This window comes from Carcharodon carcharias (genome assembly GCF_017639515.1).
Source record: "Carcharodon carcharias isolate sCarCar2 chromosome 27 unlocalized genomic scaffold, sCarCar2.pri SUPER_27_unloc_2, whole genome shotgun sequence".
Classification (NCBI taxonomy): Eukaryota; Metazoa; Chordata; class Chondrichthyes; order Lamniformes; family Lamnidae; genus Carcharodon; species Carcharodon carcharias.
The window spans coordinates 815,892-838,600 of record NW_024470635.1 but is presented as its reverse complement, the minus strand read 5'-3'; the positions used below and the strand labels follow the sequence as shown (position 1 = coordinate 838,600).

The 22,709-nt window shown below is 44.1% G+C and overlaps 1 protein-coding gene and 2 long non-coding RNA genes across 4 annotated transcripts; 2 read left to right on the top strand and 1 right to left on the bottom strand.

The window, feature by feature from the left end:
• Positions 1-5,652: 5,652 nt before the first annotated feature.
• On the top strand, positions 5,653-9,539 carry LOC121273839. 2 transcript variants are annotated; one of them, XR_005942083.1, is made up of 3 exons: positions 5,653-6,337; positions 7,120-7,217; positions 8,295-9,539. It is a non-coding gene; the product is annotated as an uncharacterized LOC121273839 (long non-coding RNA). The 2 variants fall into 2 exon arrangements; XR_005942084.1 differs by lacking the exon at positions 7,120-7,217.
• A 1,521-nt stretch (positions 9,540-11,060) lies between these two features.
• Positions 11,061-18,735, bottom strand: LOC121273840. The gene is made up of 2 exons (XR_005942085.1): positions 18,647-18,735; positions 11,061-13,015 (listed from the first exon to the last, which is right to left on the bottom strand). It is a non-coding gene; the product is annotated as an uncharacterized LOC121273840 (long non-coding RNA).
• LOC121273838 (zinc finger protein 239-like) lies at positions 18,516-21,976 on the top strand. Its single transcript, XM_041180978.1, has 2 exons — positions 18,516-18,985; positions 21,301-21,976. Exon 2 carries the CDS (start codon positions 21,391-21,393, stop codon positions 21,922-21,924), a length of 534 nt encoding a protein of 177 aa, XP_041036912.1. The 5' UTR covers positions 18,516-18,985; positions 21,301-21,390; the 3' UTR covers positions 21,925-21,976.
• The last annotated feature ends 733 nt before the right edge of the window (positions 21,977-22,709 follow it).

Sequence of the window (22,709 nt, the reverse complement as noted above, 5' to 3'; positions counted from 1 at the left end):
GATGGACAAAAAGGAAAATGAGGTGGGGTAGCACTGTTAATAAGGGACAAAATCAGTACATTAATGGGAGAGGATCTTAGATTGAAGTGTCAAGATGTAGAATCAGTTTGAGTGGACCTAATAAACAGCAAGAGGCAACAAACATTGGTGGGAGTTGTTTATAGGCCACCAAACTGTAGTTGGGCACGGTATAAATCAGGGAATTAGAACTGAAAGTAACATGTGTAACACAGGAATAATATTCTGCTGTGCACCACCAGCTCTATAGTCAGTGCTTTGTAACCTGTCACAGCCTGTCTCTTTAATTTTCACTCCCTCACTCCGACTCTGGATTTATTCTCGACTTGTTGCACGTGAGACATTTCAGTTCTGATGTGAAACTTCCACTCTCACTCCCCTGACTCTGACAGAGCTCTTCAGAGCTGTTGTTTTCAGCCAGGAATACAATAATGTTGGCTTTAGCAGTTCACCCAAGAGCAGTAAATCTCAATTCCCTATAAGGGAATCAAACCTGGGGTGTGGCAGTGAAAGTGCTGAACCATAACCAGTCGGGCATCAGGGAAGCTGTTACCTGAGCTGGAAATGTGGCTCATGGAGGATACTTTTGGAATTTTTTAATTCCCGATCCCTTTCACCAGAATCAACTTTCTCAGACTAAATGGTCTTTTCATGTTGTACACAAGTGACGTCTTCCCCAATGAGAAGCACCATTGCTGTTAGCTGGAACATGAATTCGATACTTTCCTCCTTTAAGACAGATCTTATAACCTCTCCCTTTGACCGAGCTTTTAGTCATCTAACTGAATATGAGCCTCGGTGTCATACTTTCTTATATAATGACCATGGGGAACGCCTTGTGGCGTTTCAACAGGTTAAAGGCACTTTATAAATATAAGTTGTTGTTGTAGTCCATACATAGAAAGAGACAATTTCCTCTTGATTCTTTCACCCTGATATTTCTCTCAGTAACATTTCAATATGAAATTGCACAACGATAGTAAATAAAGTTTTTGCTGGTAAAATGTGTTCATCCCTCGGGGAACTGAAGCACATTGACCACACACAAAGGAACACATACAGTGATATACACCGACAGTGACAGAGGCCCAAGGAGAGACAAACACCCAGAAAGCAAGGATATCACCAATTTGGCTCTGTTTTTGTTCCATTTACGACTGGGTATTTGCAGAATGCTGAAAAATGAATGGAAATAAGAGAACACGGGTGTGTTTGAATGGTTTTTTTTCTATTTGAATGAGATTGAATTCTGCGTGCAACCGGTTAAAATCAGAAATAATAAGAAGTGCAGTTGGCAGGCTTCGAACCTCCGTGGGGAAGACCCCCATAAATTTCGAACCTATCACCTTAACCACTTGGCCACAACCACATCACTAGTTGAGCATGTAATATTATTTGCTTAAAATCATAGAATGAAACTCTGCAATTTATACTATCACATCCATTCTTCCAACAAAAATAATAGCATGTTTAGTCTAAACACAGCCAATAACAGCATCGAGTGTGTTAGACATGAACATGAAGTGAACAGTGAGGTGAAATAGTGCCACAAATTGCAGATGTCCAACTTCCAATTTCCAAATCCTGCCAACCTAATCAATGCAGCTCCTCTGAAACTTTCAAGGCAAATATTGTTCCTTAATAAGATGCCATTCCCAGAACAAGACACATTCCTCCAGGTGTGATCTAACCAGGACTTTGTATAGCTGTAGCAAACCTTTCCCTCTTTTCTATAATAGCCTCTGTAACAGGTTGTACAGCAAGGGGATTAGATTGTATCTTACGACTTAGAAAATGAGGAGGTGCTTGATCTCACCACCATGTGTCCTGGTCAATGTTTATCCCTCAATCAACATCACAAAAACACATCATCCGGTTATTATGACGTTGCTGGTTGTGGGAGTTTGCTGAGCGCTAATTGGCTGCCATGTTTCCTACATCACAGCAATGACGACACTTCAAAAAGTGCTTCATCGTCTGGAAATTGCTTTGAGACACCTGCTGGTCAGGAAAAGCACCATAAGCATTGACCAGGAGGCAGGGCTGTAAGGTGCTTTGTTCAAAAAATGTGAATGAACAGATTGTGATAGTTTTCTGGCCCATTTTGAACCGCTTGTTAGGCAAACGTAATAACCACTACACTAAGTGTAAGTCTGCCTTACTTTAGTTATCTTAAATCCCAGTCCTCTGGCTACTGAACCCTCTCAGTTGAAACAGTTTCTCCCTATCTGCTCCATCAAACCGCCCATCCCCACCCACATCATTTTGAACAGCTCCTTGAAATCTCCATTTAACCTTTTTTGCTCTAAAGAGAACAATCCCGTCTTTATAATCTCTCCACCAAACTGAATTTTCTCATCCCTGGACATGATGCAAGGCGGAGGATTGAGATGAGGTTTTGGAAAATATTGTCAGTTGGCAGGTGGGAAAATGGAGAAGGAACCAAACCAGAAAACCCAGTCTCCAGCTTTGTGAATCTTTAGAAACTGTCTGGGAACCAGAATCAGATGAGAATGAAGGGTGAACTGTTCGACTGACCAGAGACAGTCAAAGCACCTTTTCCTTCTTTAAGATGCTGGAGCATTGACTCTGATGTTATCAGTGAAATTAACTGATCTGGGTTATTGAACGGATTCTCGTTACTGCACTTCAGGAATTCAAACCTAATTTTGGCTTCAGGACAACCAGAATACTTGATAATAGATAAGACACTGAAAGGCTCCAAGAGAAATGGCACCGGTTGTAGGAGAGCTGGTTTCAAGTCGAGAAAAGTGTTATGTAAATGCAAGTCTGTTTTTCTTCAATCCCAGTCCTCTGGTTACTGATCCTCGTCAGTGGAAACAGTTTCTCCCTATCCACTGTATCAAACTCTTTCAGAACCGGAATCAAAGGGGAATGAAGGGTGATGTTGCCGGTCAGCTGCTAGCTAAAGAGTTTGTGGTTCGAAACCATCCATGTTTGATTTTTTTTATTCATTCGCAGGATGTGGACTTCGCTGGCTGGGCCAGCATTTATTGCCCATCCATAGTGGCCCTTAACCAGTGCTGGTGAGCTGCCTTCTCGAACTGCTGCAAGCCATGAAGTGCCAGTACACCCACAGTGCTGTTAGGAAGGGAGTTCCAGGATTTTGACCCAGTAACAGTGAAAAAACTGTGATAAATTTCCAAGTCAGGACGGTGTGTGACTTGGAGAGGAGCTCCTAGGTGGTGGTGTTCCCATATATCTACTGCCCTTGTCCATTTAGATGGCAGTGATCGTGGGGTGACCACGATCACTGTGGGGTTGGAAGGTGCTGTCAATGGAACCTTGGTGAACTCTTGCTGTGCATCTTGTAGATGGTACACACTGCTGCTACTGTGCGTTGGTGGTGGAGGGAGTGAATGTTTGTGGATGTGGTGCCAAACAAGCAGGATGCTTTGTCCTGGGCGGTGTCAGGCTTTTTGAGTGTTGTGGAAGCTGCACTCATGCAGGGAACTGGAGAGTATTCCACCACACTCCTGACTTGTGACTTGTGGATGGTGCACAGGCTTTGGGGAGTCAGGAGGTGAGTTACTCATTGTAGGATTCCAAGCCTCTGACCTGCTCTTGGAGCCACAGTATTTATATGGCTAATCCAGTTCAGTTTCTGGTCAATGATAACCCCCAGGATGTTGATAGTAGGGTATTCATTGATGTTAATGCCCTTGAACATAAAGGAGCGATGGTTAGATTCCCTCTTGTTGGAGATGGTCATTACCTGGCATTTGTGTGGCACAAATGTTACTTGTCACTTGTTGGACCAAGCCTGGATATTGTAACTGTTTCCTTCCCAACAGCATTCATTATCACACAATTCTGGAACATCATTGGGTACATTGGCTGCAAGAAAATATCCCCCAAAAGTTGCCAGCACTGCGGTTCCCACAAAACAGCCATTTTTACAAATATTATTCTACAATATAATGAAAAAACATTTAGACCTACCATGTACCTATATCAAGCCCAGTCAAAATCTATGAAGTTATTGAATTCAAACAAACCCATCAATGATTCGCCCTTCCTCAGCTCCAAAGTGAGTGAGTCAGGGAAAATCAGAAAAGCAGCAATATTCTAGCCCCGCACTCTCCAATCACCCACTGCCAGCAGAAAGCGGCGACTGCAGCTTCAATCAGTGGGTTACTGCGCATCCCTGGGATGCAAGGTACTCTAAACCGGGCCAAACCTCCCAATACACTGAGCACAGACTCAGAAAAATTAAGGTAGATTATATCACGGTCACTAAACCTCTGAGCGGCATTTACAGATTACCCAAGTGAGTGAGTCACAAACAAAGGTCCTGCCAACTTTCCAAATCGTTTCACTCGATGTGTTCATTTCATCCTAAGTTCTGCTTATGGGAAAATGGCCGAAATAGAGGTTGGTGAATAACAGCTTGGAACCAACTGCAATACTGATTCTCTCCCACTGCAATACTGATTCTTCCAATGTACAGGCACTTGGGGGCAATGATGCATTTGATTCTCCGATTCTCTCCATCTCCATATCATTAGATGGATCAAGAAACACGGGGGAATGTGCAAAAAAGGTTTACTAGCGTGAGAGCAGAAGTAAAAAGTTATAACGTTCAAGAATGATTGAACAGGTGAAGCAGGTATTTTTTCTAGAAAACAGAGTGTGGGATGACATGATCAAAGCAAGTTAGTCACCAATAACTCCAATGTCCAATTCAGAACCAACGTCTATAAACATAGATAAAAGCATAAACTGATGGAAATACTCAGAATATATGGAAATTTCTGTGGGAATTTCTGTGGATTGAGAGTCAGATTTATGTTTTCAGGTCTGTGCACTGATTCAGTACAGTTCTGCTGAAAAGTCACAGACCTGAAATGAAAATTATGTCTCTCTCTCCACAGACGCTGCTAGACCTGCTTCAAATTCCAAAATGCTCTGTTTTTATTTCAGATTTACAGCATTGCTTTTCTCTTTTCCTTGGATGAGAATGTAGAACTCATTTCCAGAAGGATTTGAGATCCAGTTCTGAGCTGCACACTCCTGGGTAAAGTCACACCGTGAAAACATCATTCATCAGCTGGATGTGGAAATTATTCACTCGATCATCTGATCAGTTGACACAGTCACATCTGATGGATGAAATTCAGGTGCTTCTTGAGTGCAAAGTTTAGCCACCAGTTAACAATCCAGCTTTAAAGGTTATAAGGATTTAGTCCACAATAGGCACATTCTTACTGACAAGATGGAGTTTAAATCCACATCTACATCTACAATCTATATCTCACCTGCTAAGAATCCATTGAATTGATATCTAACTGTAGGGGTTTGTTCTGTTGTCAATCGCACACAGGACAGAAGTATGATAGAGGTGCGGTGCACTTTGTGGTATCAATTGATTTAACAATTTTATATTTTGACACTAAATCTACAGTCATCATCGAATCATAAAAAAATATTTTTACATGCAAAAATATCGGCTTCCAATGGCGGACCTGCCACCCAGCATTCACAACGAGATAAAATGTGCCCTATCCAGAAACCCAGGGCTCTGCGCATGCGCATTGTGGAATATGATTAGCACCTGCGCATTGCGGTCTCCTGTCTGAGCATGCGCAGTTCTATCCTGCGACCAAAGACGCAGAGAGCGGCGACAAAATGGCGACTGCGACAGAATAACAGAGTTAGTGCGTGGGTGAAAGGAATGGAACCAGCGGAGTTGGCAGGAAGGCTTTATAAACACTTGGTGCAGGCCGAAGAGCCCTAATAAGAAACCAACGATCCCGCGCTTGCAGTGAACAGACCGACAATGTCTGGGTTTCTCCCTCTGCTCGGCCCAGGAGGAGCAGCTGTGCAGCAGGGCGCATGAGCGGCCATCTTGGTCCAGGTAGCAGGAGGAGAGAATGTTGTGAATTTCTATCCTGGTGTGACAGGAATGGATTTTGGTAACTCCTTTTACAGGGAGTCAGAAGGGGAGGATTTACACACAGAAATTCAAACCAAGTTTCCCTTTTCAATTTCTAACCTGGACTGACACTGACGACTTTTATGATCTCTTTTTACAGCTGCTTCCAGTGCTTCTGATACCTTTCCAGCTGCAGGCTCCCACAGGGGATTTTAAATTAGAAAACAGTGAGTATTAATCTACAAATTGAAGGTTTTAGTGCGGTGAAAGGTTGATGGACTCAGTGAGGATTTTTTAAATAATCTTTTTACTGGATCTTAAATGGGAAGGATTTGCAGACAAGAAAACTGAAACAAAACATCACACAACGATCTGACAGAGTCACTCTATTCATCGGAGCTGGGATATTATCGGTTTCTGAACGTAAGTATTGAGTTCCAGGTCATTACCACTCGCTGTGTAAAATTTCTTTCTCACATCACCCTTGTAGATTTTGCCCCAAATCTTAAATCTGTGTCCTATAATCCTTTTACGATCAGATAATGTGAATTGCTTTTCTTTAACTACCTTACCTTAGCAAATTATAATCTTTTACCCCTCTATCAAATCTCCCCTCAATCTATTTTGCTCCAAGGGGAACAACCCCAGTTTCACCAGCCTAACCATACAGCTAACATCCCTTATTCTTCGAAACATTTTGTTAAATCCCCTCTGCACCCTCTCAAGGACACTCACGTCCTTCACAGTGCTGCTGTTATCTTTCCAGCTGCAGGCTCCAGCAGGAGACTTTAAATTTAAAAACTGGAAATTGTTTCAGAGTTGAGTATTCTTGATTATTCATCTACAGTTTAGAGCTTTTAATCCTGTACTCTGTTCTCTGAGAGGTTTCATGGCTCTGGGGCTGGTGTGAATCCTTTACTGTGGATCTGAATCCATGTCCATCTATTGCTCTGTTTCACCTTTGCCCTCCCTGATCACCACTCTGCCATTGTCTAACTTTCTTTGTCAATAATTGAGTGTATTTTAACTATGTTTAGGATTTTACTGTTCCTTCTGCCAACTGTGTCTAAATGAGGTTTTCACTGCTGCCCATCCCGCGACCATGTGCTGCTGGCTCACCAACTTTATCTTCCCACAGTACCTTTCATGGTCAGGAATTGTTTTTCCTGCGCTATAGTCCATTTTTCTTCCACTTTGTGTAATAGGATATTCCAAGGTGTTTCACAGGATCAGAGAAAAGCAGCATTTGACATGGAGCCACATGAAGAGATATCAGGGCAGATCAACAAGTTTACTGAAAGAGGTAGGTTTTAAGGATTATCTTAAAGGAAAGTGAGGTGGAGAGGTTTAGGGGGGAAATTCCAGAGCTTGTGGCCTTGGCAGCTGAAGGGAGAGATTCCAAAGGTGGAGCAGTTAAAATCAGGAATGCTGAGGAGGTGGGAATTAGAGAAGTGTAGATATCTCGGAGGGTTGTGAGTCTGGAGGAGATTACAGAGGTAGGGAGGGAGAGCCCATGGAGGGATTTGAAAACGAAGATGAGAAATTTAAAATTGAGATTCTCCTTAACCCAGAGGCCTTGTAAATCGGTGAGTACAGGGGTGAACAAGACTTGGCGCAAGTAACCAGCATTTTTGATTACAGGGAGGTTGAATGTGGGAGGCCTGCCAGGTGAGTGTTAGGATAGTTACATCTAGAGGGAACAAAGGAATGGATAACAGATTGAGCAGTTACATAACATGATATGTGGATCATGTGGGAAAAATACTTTGATCGGATTGAATGGTGGAGCAGGTTCAATGGGCTGAATGGCCTACACCTGCTCCTATGTCCCTATGAACAGTCTGGTTCAGCCTCAGACAGTTGTCAGGGAGAGGGATGGAGCTGGTGGTCAGGGGGTGGAGTTTGCAGTGGGGACTGAAGACAATGGGTTCAGTCTTCCCAGTATTGAAATGGAGGAAATTTCTGTTCATCTAGACAAGTCAGGAAGGTGTGTGACTAGGAGGGGATCTTGGAGGTGATGGTGTTCACATATACCTGCGATCCTGGTCCTTCTAGGTGGTGGAGGTTGAGGTTTCTGGAGATTCTGTCAAAGTTCTTGTTGTGTTGTAGATATCCCTTTACCTGCTGCCTCTCCCATCTCTCTCTCCCTCTGCTCCTTTGTGGGCCAGAGCTTTGCATAGGCTTAGATCAGTTGGCAGGTTCCCTTCCCTGAAGGACATTAGTGAAGCAGTTGAATTTTTATTCCAATTTGGCAGCTTTCATGGTCACTTTTAGCTTGTGCCGGCCCCACAAATTACCAGATTCATTCAGCTCAATTTTACAACCTGTTTTTGTGGGTTCTCTCTCACTCACTTTTTTCTCTTTTAAATCAATTTCACAGGGTAATAGAAGGGGAGGATTTGCAGTCGGGAAATTCAAAGCAAACATCACATCTGGATCTGACAGAGTTACCTAATTTATTGTAACCTGAACATCATTGGATTTTGAACATGGAAGGAAAAGGCACCGTTCACAGTGGGGAGAAACTGTGGAAATGTGGGGACTGTGGGCAGGGATTCAGATTCCCGTCTGAGCTGGAAACTCATCGACACATTCACACTGGGGAGAGACCATTCACCTGCTCCGAGTGTGGGAAATGATTCACTCAGTCATCCAGCCAGAGGACACACCAGCGAGTTCACACTGATAAGAGGCCTTTTAAATGCTCAGACTGTGGGAAGTGTTTTAAAAGTTCAGGTGCAATGATGTGCCATCAACATGTTCATACTGATGAGAGACCGTTCAGGTGCTCTCACTGTGGGACTGGGTTCAGGCGATCATCTCATCTCACTGGACACCAATGAATTCACACTGAGGAGAGGCCATTCACCTATTCCGAGTGTGAGAAGATATTCACTCAGGTATCCAACCTACTCAGACACCAGCAAGTTCACAAGTAACTACACTGATTGGATTTAGTTGTGAAACCACATCCAGGACTGAACCATGTTCACTGATGTCTCTTTCTGCTGATGTTAATACAAGAATTTGTTAATAATCTGGAATATCATTGGATTTTGAATATGGAAGGAAAAAGCACCGTTCACAATGCGGCAAAACCACACATGTGTTCTGTGTGTGGACGAGGTTTCTGCTGATCATCTGACCTGTCAAAACATCAGCGCAGTCACAACAGGGAGAAGCTGTGGAAATGTGGGGACTGTGGGAAGGGACTTGATTACCCATCCCAGCTGGAAATTGATCAGCACAGTCACACTGGGGAGAGGCCATTCACCTGCTTCACTACCTCATCCAACCTGCTGACACACCAGCGAGTTCACACTGACGAGAGACCATTCAGGTGGGACTGGATTCAGGTGATCATCTCAGCTCACTGAACACCAGCGCATTCACACTACGGAGACCGTTCACCTGCTCTGTGTGTGGGAAGGGATTTACTCGGTCATCCCACCTGCTGAGACACCAGTGAGTTCACAAGTAACTACACTGATTGGATGTTGTTGTGAAATAACTTCCAAGACTGAACCATGTTCATTGAAGTCTCTTTTCTGCTTTTCTGTTAATAAACTCCAGTTCAGTCAAAGGGGTTTATATTCTGGCTAAAAGTCAAATAAATTAGCTTTGTGTTAAACACAATGTGTCAAGTCTTTTCAATATCTCTACACAGTATCTCTCAACAACAAGTGTGAGGAGCTCATGGAGCTTCTTTGTCACTAAGATTGAGACAATCTGATCAGCTGCCTCTGCTGCTTCCCCCCCTTCCACCAGCCCACTGGGACAAACTGTCTCCAAAGTTCCCCCTTGTCTGAGCCCTGAACTCGCATCTTTCTCCAGTTTCTCTCCCATCTCCCCTGATGCCCTCCCAGTGCTCATCTTGTCTATGAGACCCACTTTCTGCTGTACTGACCCCACGCTCACTGAACTACTGATCACCCAATTTCTCCATGTTAGCTGATATTGTTAACAGTTCTCTCTCTCTTCTGGTACTGACCCTCTCACCTTTAAATCCACCGTTCTGACCCATCCAAAAAAAGGGATCTATCCTTGGCCCCTCCTATTTCTGATCTCCATGCTGTCACAAGGTGACATCATCCAAAAGCACCGTGTTAGTTTACACATGTGCACTGACAATTTCCAGCTCTATCTCACCACCATCCCTCTCCATTCCTTCACTGTTACTAAATTATCAAACTGCTTATCCCACATCCAGCATTGGATGAGCAGAAATTTCCTCAATTAAAAATTGGGAAGATCAAAGCCATTGTCTTCAGTCACCACTACAAATTCCATTCCCTAACTACTTAGTCCATCCCTATGAGATAACATTGGGATATGTTGTCCTACATTTGTCAAGCCAGGAGCTATTCCTATAATATTTAGTACATTTCTGAAGATTTTATAAGGTTATTAGGCAGTGATTTCTCACAGATCCCCACCTTGAGAAGGGAAAATCCTTATTGACTTCTCACAACTGATTTCTGACTAACCTCACTATTTCTAAACTATGAGCTTGTTTTCCTAATTTCTTGATGACAAACTGTAGATAACATACTAAAGCTACTAGAATGATCAGAATCAGCAACACAAACGCTTGAGCTGCCACCAAGAATAAATGTCAAAACTTTTGCACTAAAATGTGATAACTATCGACTTAGATTCATCCTCCCCACCTGCCGATCATCTCACACAATCTAAATTATTGACATGTTGTAATTATATCTGGTTCAAACAAAAGTTCATGCACAGACTTTAAAGAATCTCCAGCTCTCTGTTCACCTGCATCCACCTTGTGGATATTTTCTAACTGATTCTGGACCTTCTTCAACTTAATTTGTCCTTTCTGACCCTCTTTAGAAATCGCATTGAGGATATACTAGTAATCCCGGTCACACTCTTCATCAATCCCAGGATATCTCTCACCCCCGGCGCGCCTGTTTTCTCTGTCAGACTATCAGTTGCTCCCTGTAATGTGTCAGTGCCATTGTATACTCCTGGCTTCACTTAGGAACTTCTCCATTCATGTTTAACTAAGGCTGTTGCTTCTCAAGCCTATGATCTTGATGACTGTGATCCCACTCCTAACACCACTTGTAAGATTTAGATTCGGGAGTCACAGATTACACGAAAAGAGGATCGAGCTCTGAAATGATTTTAAAGTAATTTATTGAGAAGTAACAGTTTAAACATGATGCATAAGCTAAATAGACAGGAAAACACATGACCTGTGACAGTTGAGAACAGTTTACCGGTCCTGGAGGACAAACTGACGGATGACGCAGAGTGAGTGCTGGTCTCTGTCGCTGGTGGTGTCAGTCTCCTCTGAATGGTTAACTGGTGTGAGCCACAGTGTGGGTGTTAGGCTGCAGCCAGTGTGGATCACGTCAATATATCTGTGCTCTCGAGAGCCTGTTTTAACCTTTACATAGACAGTTGGTTTACGTAAGGGTCATGAGATCCAATCATATCAGGGTTAGAAATGTCTTGTTTCAGGGCCTGTGCTAGAGACATGTCCTTGGCAGAGAGAACAGGCCTGTCCTGTGTTTGTCAGCCAGCAAACTGCTATGGAAGCTTTCTTTATAAGAGAGAGTGAGTTATTTTTATAATATTCCCTAAATTTCTGAATATTTCATAGGAGTATTATTAAGCGATTTCTTGCATTCCTTTACTTGGATTTAACTTGTCTCCATTCCCGTGCTGAGGGGATTTCTGTACTAGGCAGGAGTGGTAACATTTGGGAACTTTCGATTCTCCCCCAATTCCCATTCCCCTTCTTTCTGGTGAATAATGGAGGTGTCGCTGTGAGTAATGTGCAAGTCAGTAGGAATTGTCAGCAAGGATTAATCAGCACTTTCTAATTGGAGATGTTAATCAGCAGAACCTCTCAGATACTGAATTGTTGAGTTCATACCAAAGATAATTTAAGATTGAAGTAAAAGTTCAGAATCTTGTTGTAAACTAATTTCTTATGAGAGTCCCTGAATTATGGGGAAAGATCAGTGACAGCCATTCTTAAAGAGACACTGCAGCCACAAGAACACAGATCCAGAATATTAAACTAAAGCCCAGTTACTGGGATTGCTAACATCAACAGAGACAAACCCCAACTGTAAAATTGAACATGGTTCAGACCTGGCTGTGGTTAAAAGCAGCAATAACAGCAGAATCCAATCCCTGCAGTCACTTGTGAACTCACTGGTGCATCAGCAAGTGAGATGAGTGAATGAATCCCTTCTCATACTTGGAGCAGGTGAACCGCCTCTCCCTAGTGTGAACCCTCTGGTGCGTCATTAGGTTGGATGACTGAGTGAATTTCTTCCCACAGTTGAGCATCTGCATGGTCTCTCCAGTGTCTCAGCAGGTTGGAAGAAAACTTGAATCTCTTTCCACAGGAACTACAACTTGAATGGCCTCTCCCCAGTGTGAATTTGTTGGTGCTTCAGCAGGTCAGAGGACCCACATACAGGGCAAGTGAAAGGTCTCTCCCCAGCGTGAACCTGTTGATGTGTTTGCAGGTTGGATAACTGAGTGAATCTTTCCCCACACTTGGAGCAGGTGAATGGTCTCTCTCCAGTGTGAACTCGCTGGTGTCTCAGCATGTCAAATGATTGAATGAATCCCTTCCCACACTCGGAGCAGGTGAACGGCCTCTCCCCAGTGTGACTGCGTTGATGGTTTTCCAGCTGGGATAGGTAATTGAATCCCTTCCCACAGTCACCACATTTCCACAGTTTTTCCATTGTTCGGGTGTCCTTGAGTCTCTGCAGGATGGATGATCAATTGAAGCCACATCCACACACAAAACACATGTTCAGTTTCTTCCCGCTTGAATAGTGCAATGCTTTTTTCAGGCTGTGTAACTGGTTAAAGCTCTTTCCACAGTCAGTTCACTGGAACACTCTCACTTGGGTGTGTGTGTGTCTCAGTGCTTTTCCAGTCACACTGATGTTTGAAATCCTTTCCCACAGGCAGAACAGACAAACATTTCTCCTTCCACATTCCAAAATGATGGCATTCACGTCCTGGTGAATTGAGAGACTGTCAGATCTTGATGTGATGTTTTGGTTTGAGTTTTCTCTCTCCAAATCCAGCCCTTCTAATACCCTGTAAAAGGGGTTTACAAAAGCCATCACTGTAAGAATAGGATAGAAATTCAGAGCAGACAATTTCAGTTTCTATGGAACATTTTTTCCTCTCTTGTTCGCCCAGAGCTGCAAATCCCCATTTCATGCACTCTCCCTCCCCTCTGTGCTAAAATTCAAATAAAGTGTTGGACAATTCTTTTGTTTCTTTTTAACAAATTTGTACAACTAGAGGTAACAATATGTTATCATCCACATTCTACCTGCTGTAAGGTTGAAGCCACTGCAAAGTCTGTTGGCCCTGTCTTCACCCACAGCAAGTCCCCTTCACCTATCACCCCTGTGCTCCCTCATGTGCATTTGACTCCAATTCAAGCAACATCTTGATTTTAAAATCACCATCCTTGTTTTCAAATCCCTCCAAGGCCTCATCCCTCACTATCTCCACAGTCCCCCTCCAGCCCCAGCACCCTTCGGGACATCTGTGCTGCTCAAATTCCAGCCTCTTGCGGATTCACAATTGTAATTGCTCCACGACTGGTGACCATGCTTTCAGTTACCTCAGTCCCAATCACTGGAATTCCCGCCTTACACTTCTCTATCTCATTAACCTCCTTTAAGATACTCTTTAAAACCTACCTCTACCCGAGCTTTTGATCATCTGTCCTAATATCTCACATGTCTGGTATCACATTTTGTTTTATAAGTCGACTGTGAAGATCACTTGGACGATTCACGATGCTAAGTGCACTATACAAGTAGAAGTTGTTGTTTCTGACTGCATCCCTGACCTCCTGTTTTACTTCGACACCAAACTCTATCTCTGATTTACTGTCCCATCCATCATTTTTCTCTCCTGTTCACTGGGACCCTGAAGCCCCACCCACCTGTTTCTTTATGGTCATTAAGATGACCACGCAAAAAGCAAAAAGTCCTGGAGTTGCGAACGCTGGAGCTGCAGCTTCTTTTTGGGGTTTGCCGCCTTCCCAGAGATCAGGATCCTCATTGATTTGAACCCAAATTATTATACTCTGTTCCCCCATCGTGACCAATAGGGCGAGGAGGTGTGACTGGAGGACTGAGACGGGCGGCAGTCCACCAACCAATCAGTGAGTGAGGGGGCGGGGCGTATCCAGGCTCTCCCTGATTGGCTCCTTGGCATAGGAAGTCAGCGCATGCACCCTACTGCACACTGCCTCTTATAAAGATGGCTGCTGTTAACCCGGGTCTCTGATCGGGAGAAGATCCACAGCTGAGACCCCGGGCGGGAAAATCAGGGCAGATGGCTCCTAATTTGCGGATTACGGTCCACACTGTGTGCTTATGAGGACTTCCTACCCACCCATTTCATCCATCGCTTCCTTTCCGGCTGCAGAGAGAAACGGCTGCACATCGCCATTAACCGCACTACGCATGCGCCGAATATTGCGCATGCTCCAAAGAATGGGTTGAACTACACATGCGCACTGCTTCCGTGCTGTGGACAGGGGACCGTCTACACCGATTGGAATGCTGGGTACAAGACCTGCTATAGATGTAAAAACAAAAAAACTGCGGATGCTGGAAATCCAAAACAAAAACAGAATTACCTGGAAAAACTCAGCAGGTCTGGCAGCATCGGCGGAGAAGAAAAGAGTTGACGTTTCGAGTCCTCATGACCTGTCGAAGGGTCATGAGGACTCGAAACGTCAACTCTTTTCTTCTCCGCCGATGCTGCCAGACCTGCTGAGTTTTTCCAGGTAATTCTGTTTTTGTTCTGCTATAGATGTTGTTCATCTTCATCATTTACAACATTCGGGACAGACAGCAGGGATTATTAGAGGGAATAAACAGTGTAGTGAGAAAGAAAAATTCCGTGTGAGGCTTGGGGAGCTGGGACTTGTAACTGAAGGTTTCAGAACTGAAATAATCTGGATTAAGAAAGGAGAAAATGACAACAAACTGAATAATCAGTAACAGAACATCAATTAGTCTCCTCATATCAAAGGGAAATCAGAAATTCATCACAGCCTGTGTGAAACAGAACTCATTTATGACATCTATCCAGAATTTTAAACTCCATCCCAGTTAGAGAGAGATTATTAAAATCAGCAGCATTAAACTCCCAAAATCATAATGAAGATGGTTCAGCCCTGAAAGTGATTAACAGCAGCATATTTATGCAGCACCTTTAACGCAGCCAAACATCTCAAGGTGCTTCACAGGAGGATTATCAAATAAACCCCAACACCAAAGGAGAGATTAGAACAGGTGGCCAAACACTGGGTCAAAGAGGCAGGTTTTAAGGAGTCTCCTAAAGGAAAGGAGAGAAAGTCAGAGAGGTGGAGATGGTTAGAGAGGGAATCCAAAGCTTTGCACCCAGACAGCTGAATGCATGTCCAGCACTGGTGGAGTAATGGAAATCAGGAATGTGTAAGATTCCGGAATTGGAGGGATCTTGGAGGGATGTCGGACTGGAGGTGGTTACAGAGATAGGGAGGGGCGAGACAATGGAGGGAGAAGGCGGGAGAATGGGGTTGGGAAACTTATCAGCCATGATTGAATGGCGGAGCAGACTCGATGAGCCGATTGGCCTAACTTCTGCTCCTATATCTTGTGGTCTTATGGATTTGAAAAACAAGCCGAGAATTGTAAAATTGATGCATTGCCATACTGGGGATCAATGTAGGTCAGTGAGTGTAGTGGTAATGGGTAAATTGGACTAACTGTGAGTAAGGATATAGACAGCAGTGTTCCAGATTTAAGTGGGTGGAATATGAGAGGAAGGCCAGGAGAGCTTTGGAATAGTCGGGTCTAGAGGGAGAAAAGGCAGGAGTGAGGGTTTCAGCAGCAAAGAGGCTGAAGCAGGAGAAGAGATGGGAGATGTCAGAGAGGTGGAAGTAGGAGGCCTTGGTGATGGAGTGGATATGGGTCAGAAAATCAGCTCGGGGTGAAATTGACACAGGTGTTGAACAGTTTGGTTCAGGCTCAGACAGTGGCCAGGATAACAACAGAATCCAACCAATACCTGTCCTGCCATTGTTACTTATGTTATTCAGTTAACTTACTTTAATACTCACTTACTTACCTTAGAATAATTCCTATGTATACATAAGTAACAATGGCAGGACAGGTATTATCTTGCAGCTGTGGAATGTGAGCACTTTTGGACACCAAGGCGATCCAGGACAAACATAAATGCAGAAAGAATAAGCAGCTGGAGAAGAGATCCAATGCTCCTCCTACAACATCCGGGTCCTCCGAGGACATCACCTGGCCACTCTCAGTTAACTCCTATGTATACCACACCTCTTTCCTCCACACACTGAACTTAATTTACGATTCACTTACTCTCTGTCTCACTCCAGCGTAGTCATCTATCTCCACTCGTGCCCCTTACTGGTCATGCAGTTGAAAATCCTGCCTCTTTTATGGACCCTCTGATGAGAACGAGCCAGTTTAACTTCCTGCTGCAGTAATTAGCACCACTTCAACCAATTGCTTTCAGGTGATTGGCAGACAGCTGCCACTCCAGGCAGTTCTCAATTTAAGAAGCTAACTTAAATTACTTGAAGTTTAGTACTATGTCTGATCTTGATGCTTAATCTATAGTGGAAACCTGAAAGGGATTTACCAGAACTTACCATGCAAAACAAATTCGCTACTCACGCAGTCTCCGTCTCACTCCTCTGCAGTCCCCTGTCCTTTATCGAAGGATGTCCAAAATCAGCAAGATCTGGACAATATCCAGCCTGAGGCTGACAAGTGGAAAGTAACATTCGCGCCACACAAGTGCCAGGCAATGACCATCTCCAAGACAGAATCTAACCATCGCCACTTGTCATTCAATGGCATTACCATCACCGAATCCCCCACTATCAACATCCTGGGGGTTACCATTGAGCAGGAACTGAACTGGACTAGCCATATAAATACTGTGGCTACAAGAGCAGGTCAGAGGCCAGAAATCCTGTGGTGAGTAACTCACCTCCTGACTCCACAGTGCCTGTCCACCATCTACAAGGCACAAGTCAGGAGTGTGATGGAATACTCTCCAGTTGCCTGGATGAGTGCAGCTCCAGCAACACTCAAGAAGCTTGACGCCATCCAGGGCAAAGCAGCCCACTTGATTGGCACCCCATTCACAAACATTCACTCCCTCCATCACTGATGCACAGTGGCATCAGTTAGCTTCTTAGTGGCATCAGTGTGTACCATCTACAAGATGCACTGCTGGAACTCAAGGCTCCTTATACAGCACCTTCCAAACTCACGACCAGTACCATCCAGCAGGGCAAGGGCAGCACACACATGGGAACACCACCACCTGGAAGTTCTCCTTCAAGCCACTCACCATCCTGACTTGGAAATATATCGCTGTTCCTTAAGCTGGTTCAAAAACCTGGAATTCCCTCCCTAAGAGCACTATAGATGCACCTACACCACATGGACTTCAGCGGGTCAAGAAGGCAATTCACCACCACCTTCTCAAGGGCAATTAGGGATGGAAATAAATGCTGGGTGATGCCCACCTCCCATAAATTAATGAAAATAAAATCAAATCAGCTCAATCTGGAAATGGATTCACTCGGTCATTGCATTTGCTGACAGAACAGCATGCTTACACCTGAGGGGTATATTTGTATGCAGAGGTGCAAATTATGAGGGGCCTAGATAGAGTTAACAGGGAAGACTTGTTTCTCCTGGCTGATGGGCCAATTGCCGGGGGCATAGATATAAGGTGATTGCTAGAAGGAATAGAGGGGATATTAGAAAAACTTTTTTCACGCAGAGGGAACTCACTGTCCAAATCGGTGGTTGAGGCTCATTTAAAAAGGTACCTGGATTTGCACCTGAAGTCCTGTAACCTGCAAGGCTCCGGGCCAGGTGCTGCAATGTGGGACTGAAAATGAACGGCTCGTTTCTTTTTCCTCTTTTTTTGACCAGCAAAGACCCAATGGGTTGAATGGCCTCTTTCTACACTGTATCTTTTCTATGATTCACTTTTAACACTCCAGCTTTAAAAGTTTTAAGGATTGATCTACAATTACTACATTCTTACTGTCAAGACAGATTTAAAATGTGTGTATGTGATGAAAGATCACTTCAGACCACCTGCTGAGACACCAGCGAGCTTACATCGAACAATCAGTGGTTGTTCTGCTGTTATTTACTCCCGGGACAGAACAAAACGGAGGACTCCTGCAATTTGGCTGCCACATCAATTGACTTAATAATTATATGCTGAGACCCTCTACATCAATTGACTTAATCATTTTATGTCGAGACCCTCTGGCTCCAATCGTCGTCGGATTTTTAAAAAAGTATTCTATTGACGAAATGTTCTTTCAATGGCATCGGGTTTTCCCAGCATTCAATGTGGGGCAGAATCTGTCCTATCCTAACTGCAGAAGCCCTTTGCGCAGGCGCGGTACCAGGCAGTGGCTGCAACATGCGCAAAGTGGTCTCTGACTGGAGCATGCGCAGTACTGTCTGTACTGGGGTCGTTCGAAAGACCTGAGAAATGGCGAGTAAAAGGAGCCAGTCAGTGGGCAGGAATGGGCGCGGCGGAGCGGGTGGGGAGGCTTCATGAACATCCCGTAGTGGCCTGAAACCGTGTATAATATGCTACCAGTCCCGCGGTTACACCGAACGGGGCAGCGGCGATGATTACCTGTGGCTGCGTCTCTCCTCGGAGACAGGCCCGAGCAACGGGCGTCATCTTTATAGGGGCTTATGGTAGGGCGCATGCGCGGCCGCCATCTTAATGGGGCGTTACGTAGAATGGCGCATGCGCAGAAAGACCGTGTGAATTACTGTCCTGGACTGACAGGGTTGGGTTTTGGAAATTTGTTTTACAGGGGGTTAGAAGGGGAGGATTGACAGACGGGAAATTCAAACCAAACATCAAAACCAGACAGACTCACTCGGCTCATCAGAACCTGAATATCATCGGACTTTGAATCTGGAAGTGAGACAATTTGTCAGTTCTGTCTGTGGGCCAAGATTTAAGGTAAGAGTAAGAATAATTAACTGGGGGGAAGCCAACTTCAACGGGATAAGGTTGGCAGGTGATACTGTAAATAAACAATGGGCTACCTTTAAGGAAGAAATAGTTCAGACACAGTGAAGGAATATTCTCACAGAGGAGAAAGGTAGAAATGATGAGATTAAGATGAAGATGAAAAAGTGTGCTTGTGACAGATGCCAGGTGGATAATACAGCCAAGAACTGGGCTGAATAGAGAAGGTTCAGAGGGGGATGGAGAAAGCAAACGAGAGAAGCAAAGAGGGAGTATGAGAAGAGACCGGCAGCTAACACAGAAGGAAATCAAAACGTGTTCTGCAGGCAAATAAATAGTGTAAGGGTCGTAAAAAGAATATTAGGGACCAAAAAGGCGATTAAACCATTGGGGCAGGAGTCATGGATGCGGTATTAAATGAATATTTTGCATCTTCCTTGACATAGGAAGAGGATGCTGCCCAGGTCATGGTAAAAGAGGAGGCAGATCAAACACTTGTGGAGTTTAAAATTGATAATGAGAGGCTATTGGATAGGCTGTTTGATAAAGTTGATAAGGCACCAGGACCGGATGAGATGCATCCAAGGATACTAAGTGAAGTGAGAGTTGAAATTGTGGAGGCACTGACCATAATTTTCCAATCTTCCTTCGACTCACAGATGGTGACAGAAGATTGGAGAATTACAAATGTTACTTTGTTCAAAAAATCAGTATAACGATAAGCCCAGCAACCACAGGGCAGTCAGTTTAACCTCAATGGTGGGACACTTCCAGAAATGATAATTCAGGAAAAAATCAATAGTCACTTGAGCAAATGTGGGTTCATTAAGGAAAACCTTCTTAAGGTTTATGAAGAGAGGGTTATTTTACTCGTTCATGGGACGTGGGCATCGCAGCAATTATTGCCCATCCCTAAATGACCTTGTTCAAGCAGCATTTTAGTGTCAACCACATTGCTATGGGTCTGGATGGCAGATTTCCTTCCCTAAAGGACATTAGTGAACCAGATGGGTTTTTAATGACAATCAACAATGGTTTCATGGTCATCATCAGGCCTTTAATTCCATATTTTTTATTAAATTAAAATTCCAGCATCTGCCTTGGTGGTATATGAACCCGGGTTCCCAGATCATCACCTTGGGTCTCTGGATTATGAGGGTAACATCGTTAATGTGATGTGCATGGACTTCGAAATGGAATTAGATAAAGTGCCGTACAATAGACTTGTGAGCAAAATTATAGATCGTAATAAAAGGGACAGTAGTGTTGTGGATCAAAGCCACTCAGAGTCTGGAGGAAACTGAAAGACACTTTATTATGAGTATTCAGAGGAATGCTTCAGTGAACCCATGCACCTCAGAGAGCAGTTATTGTGATATTTGTACATAACACAGCTTCTTCTGCTGCATGAGCGAGCAAATTTTGTCTGCTCATGCCCTTCATAACCATATCCTATCATATTCTCACAGATAAGCAGGCTAGTGAGACAGTGCAAAATGTAAATAGAAAAAACAGTTTGAGCTTATCATCTACTTCATCTCTATACATATATTGAAAAACAACAGCAGATGTGTGGGCCAAGGGATCTGTTGGGAAAATACAGCGAAGTAGACAGCTTTCATGAAGGTAACTCACTTCATACCTCATATTAATCTTATTGACCCTTTATTCCCCACATCAGGTGCACTTAGTGATATGCAGTCAGAAGCTCAGCTTGGGGTGAAATATGACACCAAGATTGTGAACAGTCTAGTTCAGCCTCAAAGTTACAAGAGAGATGGATGGTATTGATGAGGGAGTGGAGTTTGCAGTGGGACTGAAGACAATGACTTCAGTCTTCCCAATATTTAAATGGAGGAAATTTCTGTTCATTCAGTACTGGATGTCAGACAAGTCAGGACGGTGTGTGACTTGGAGGTGATGGTGTTCACATACACCTACCCTGGTCCTTCTAGGGGTTGGAGGTCGAGGGTCTGGGAGATTCTGTCAAAGTTCCGGAAAAAATGTCGAATTGTAGATGTATAAAATCCTGCTCCTTCATCCCTGCATCTCCCACTTCTCTCTCCGCTCCTCCCAGAGATGCTGGGCTTTTCTGTAGGCCCTGACCAGTTAGCAGGTCCCACTCCCTGAAGGACATTAGTGAACCAGTTGGGTTGTTATGACAATCTAGCAGTTTTCACGGTCACTTTTTCCTCGTGCTGGCCCCACAAATTCCCAGATTCATTCAGCTCAATTTCACAACCTGCCTTTGTGTATTTCTGGGTACTCTTTCATTCCATTCTTCCTGCTTTGAACTATTTTTACAGGATTTACAGTTGGGAAACTGAAACCAAACATCACATCAGAATCTGGCGTTGCCCAGTTTATCGTAATCTGATTATCATCGGACTTTGAACATGGAAGGAAAAAGCACCGTTCACAGTGGGGAGAAACCGTACACGTGTTCTGTGTGTGGACGAGGCTTCAGCCGATCATCTGATCTGTTGAAACACAAGTGCAGTCACACCAGGGAGAAGCCTTGGAAATGTGGAGACTGTGGGAAAAGATTCAATTACCCATCCCAGCTGGAAATTCATTGGCGCACTCACACTGGTGAGAGACCATTCATGTGTTCAGTGTGTGGGACAGGATTTTCTGATTCATCCACCCTACTGAGACACCAGCCCATTCACAATGCGGAGAGGCCATTCACCTGCTCAGAGTGTGGAAAGGGATTCACTCAGATTTCTGACCTGCTGAAACACAAGCGAGTTCACACTGGGGAGAGGCCATTCACCTGCTCTGAGTGTGGGAAGGGATTCACTCAGTCATCCAACCTGCTGAGACACCAGCGAGTTCACACCGGAGAGAGACCGTTCACCTGCTCCGAGTGTGGGAAGGGATTCATTGAGTCATCTAACCTGCTGAAGCACCAGCGAGTTCACAAGTAACTGCAGGAGCTTGATTTGTTTACGAACGACATTCATGTCTGAATCACGTTCATTGGCGTCTGTTTCTGCTGATGTTAATAAACTCCAGCTTAGTTATATATTCTGGATAAAGTACAAATAGATGAGCTTTGTGTTAAACAAACAGTGTTGAGTCTTATTAATATCTCTAACACAAGTTAGTTCCTTTTGAAGGGCTCTCCCTCTCCCCTGTCTCCTCCATCCTCATCAACAATAAGTGTGAGGAGCTCATGGAGCTTCTTTGTCACTAAGGTTGAGACAATCCGATCAGTTGTCTGCTGCTTCCCTCCCCTCCACTCGCCCACCGGGTCAAACTATCTCTAAAGTCCCCCCTTGTCTCAGCCCTGAACCCATATCTTTCTTTAGTTGCTCTCCCATCTCCTCTCATGGCTTCTCAGTGTTCATCTTGCCCAATGGACCCACCTCCTGTTCTGTCGACCCTATTCCCACTAAACTGCCGACCATTAAATTTCCTCATGTTCCCTGACATTGTTAACAGATCTCTCTTTTCAAGTACTGTCCCTCTCTCCTTAAACCTGCCATCTTTACCCCCATCCTCAAAAAACCAAACCCTTCAGCTCTCCCATCTTTGCAAACTACTGCCCCATCTCCAACCTCACATTTCTGTCCAAAATCTTTAAACATTTTATAGTCTCCCAAATCCATGTTCACTTTTCCTGGAGCTCCATGTTTGTACCCCTGCAATCAGGTTTCCATCGTGTTGAAACAGCTCTTCTCAAAGCCACCAACGATCTTGTTGCGGGACA

Excerpts from the sequence above, each read along its gene's own strand:
- LOC121273838 (XM_041180978.1), top strand. The coding sequence starts at position 21,391 with ATGGAAGGAAAAAGCACCGTTCACAGTGGGGAGAAACCGTACACGTGT.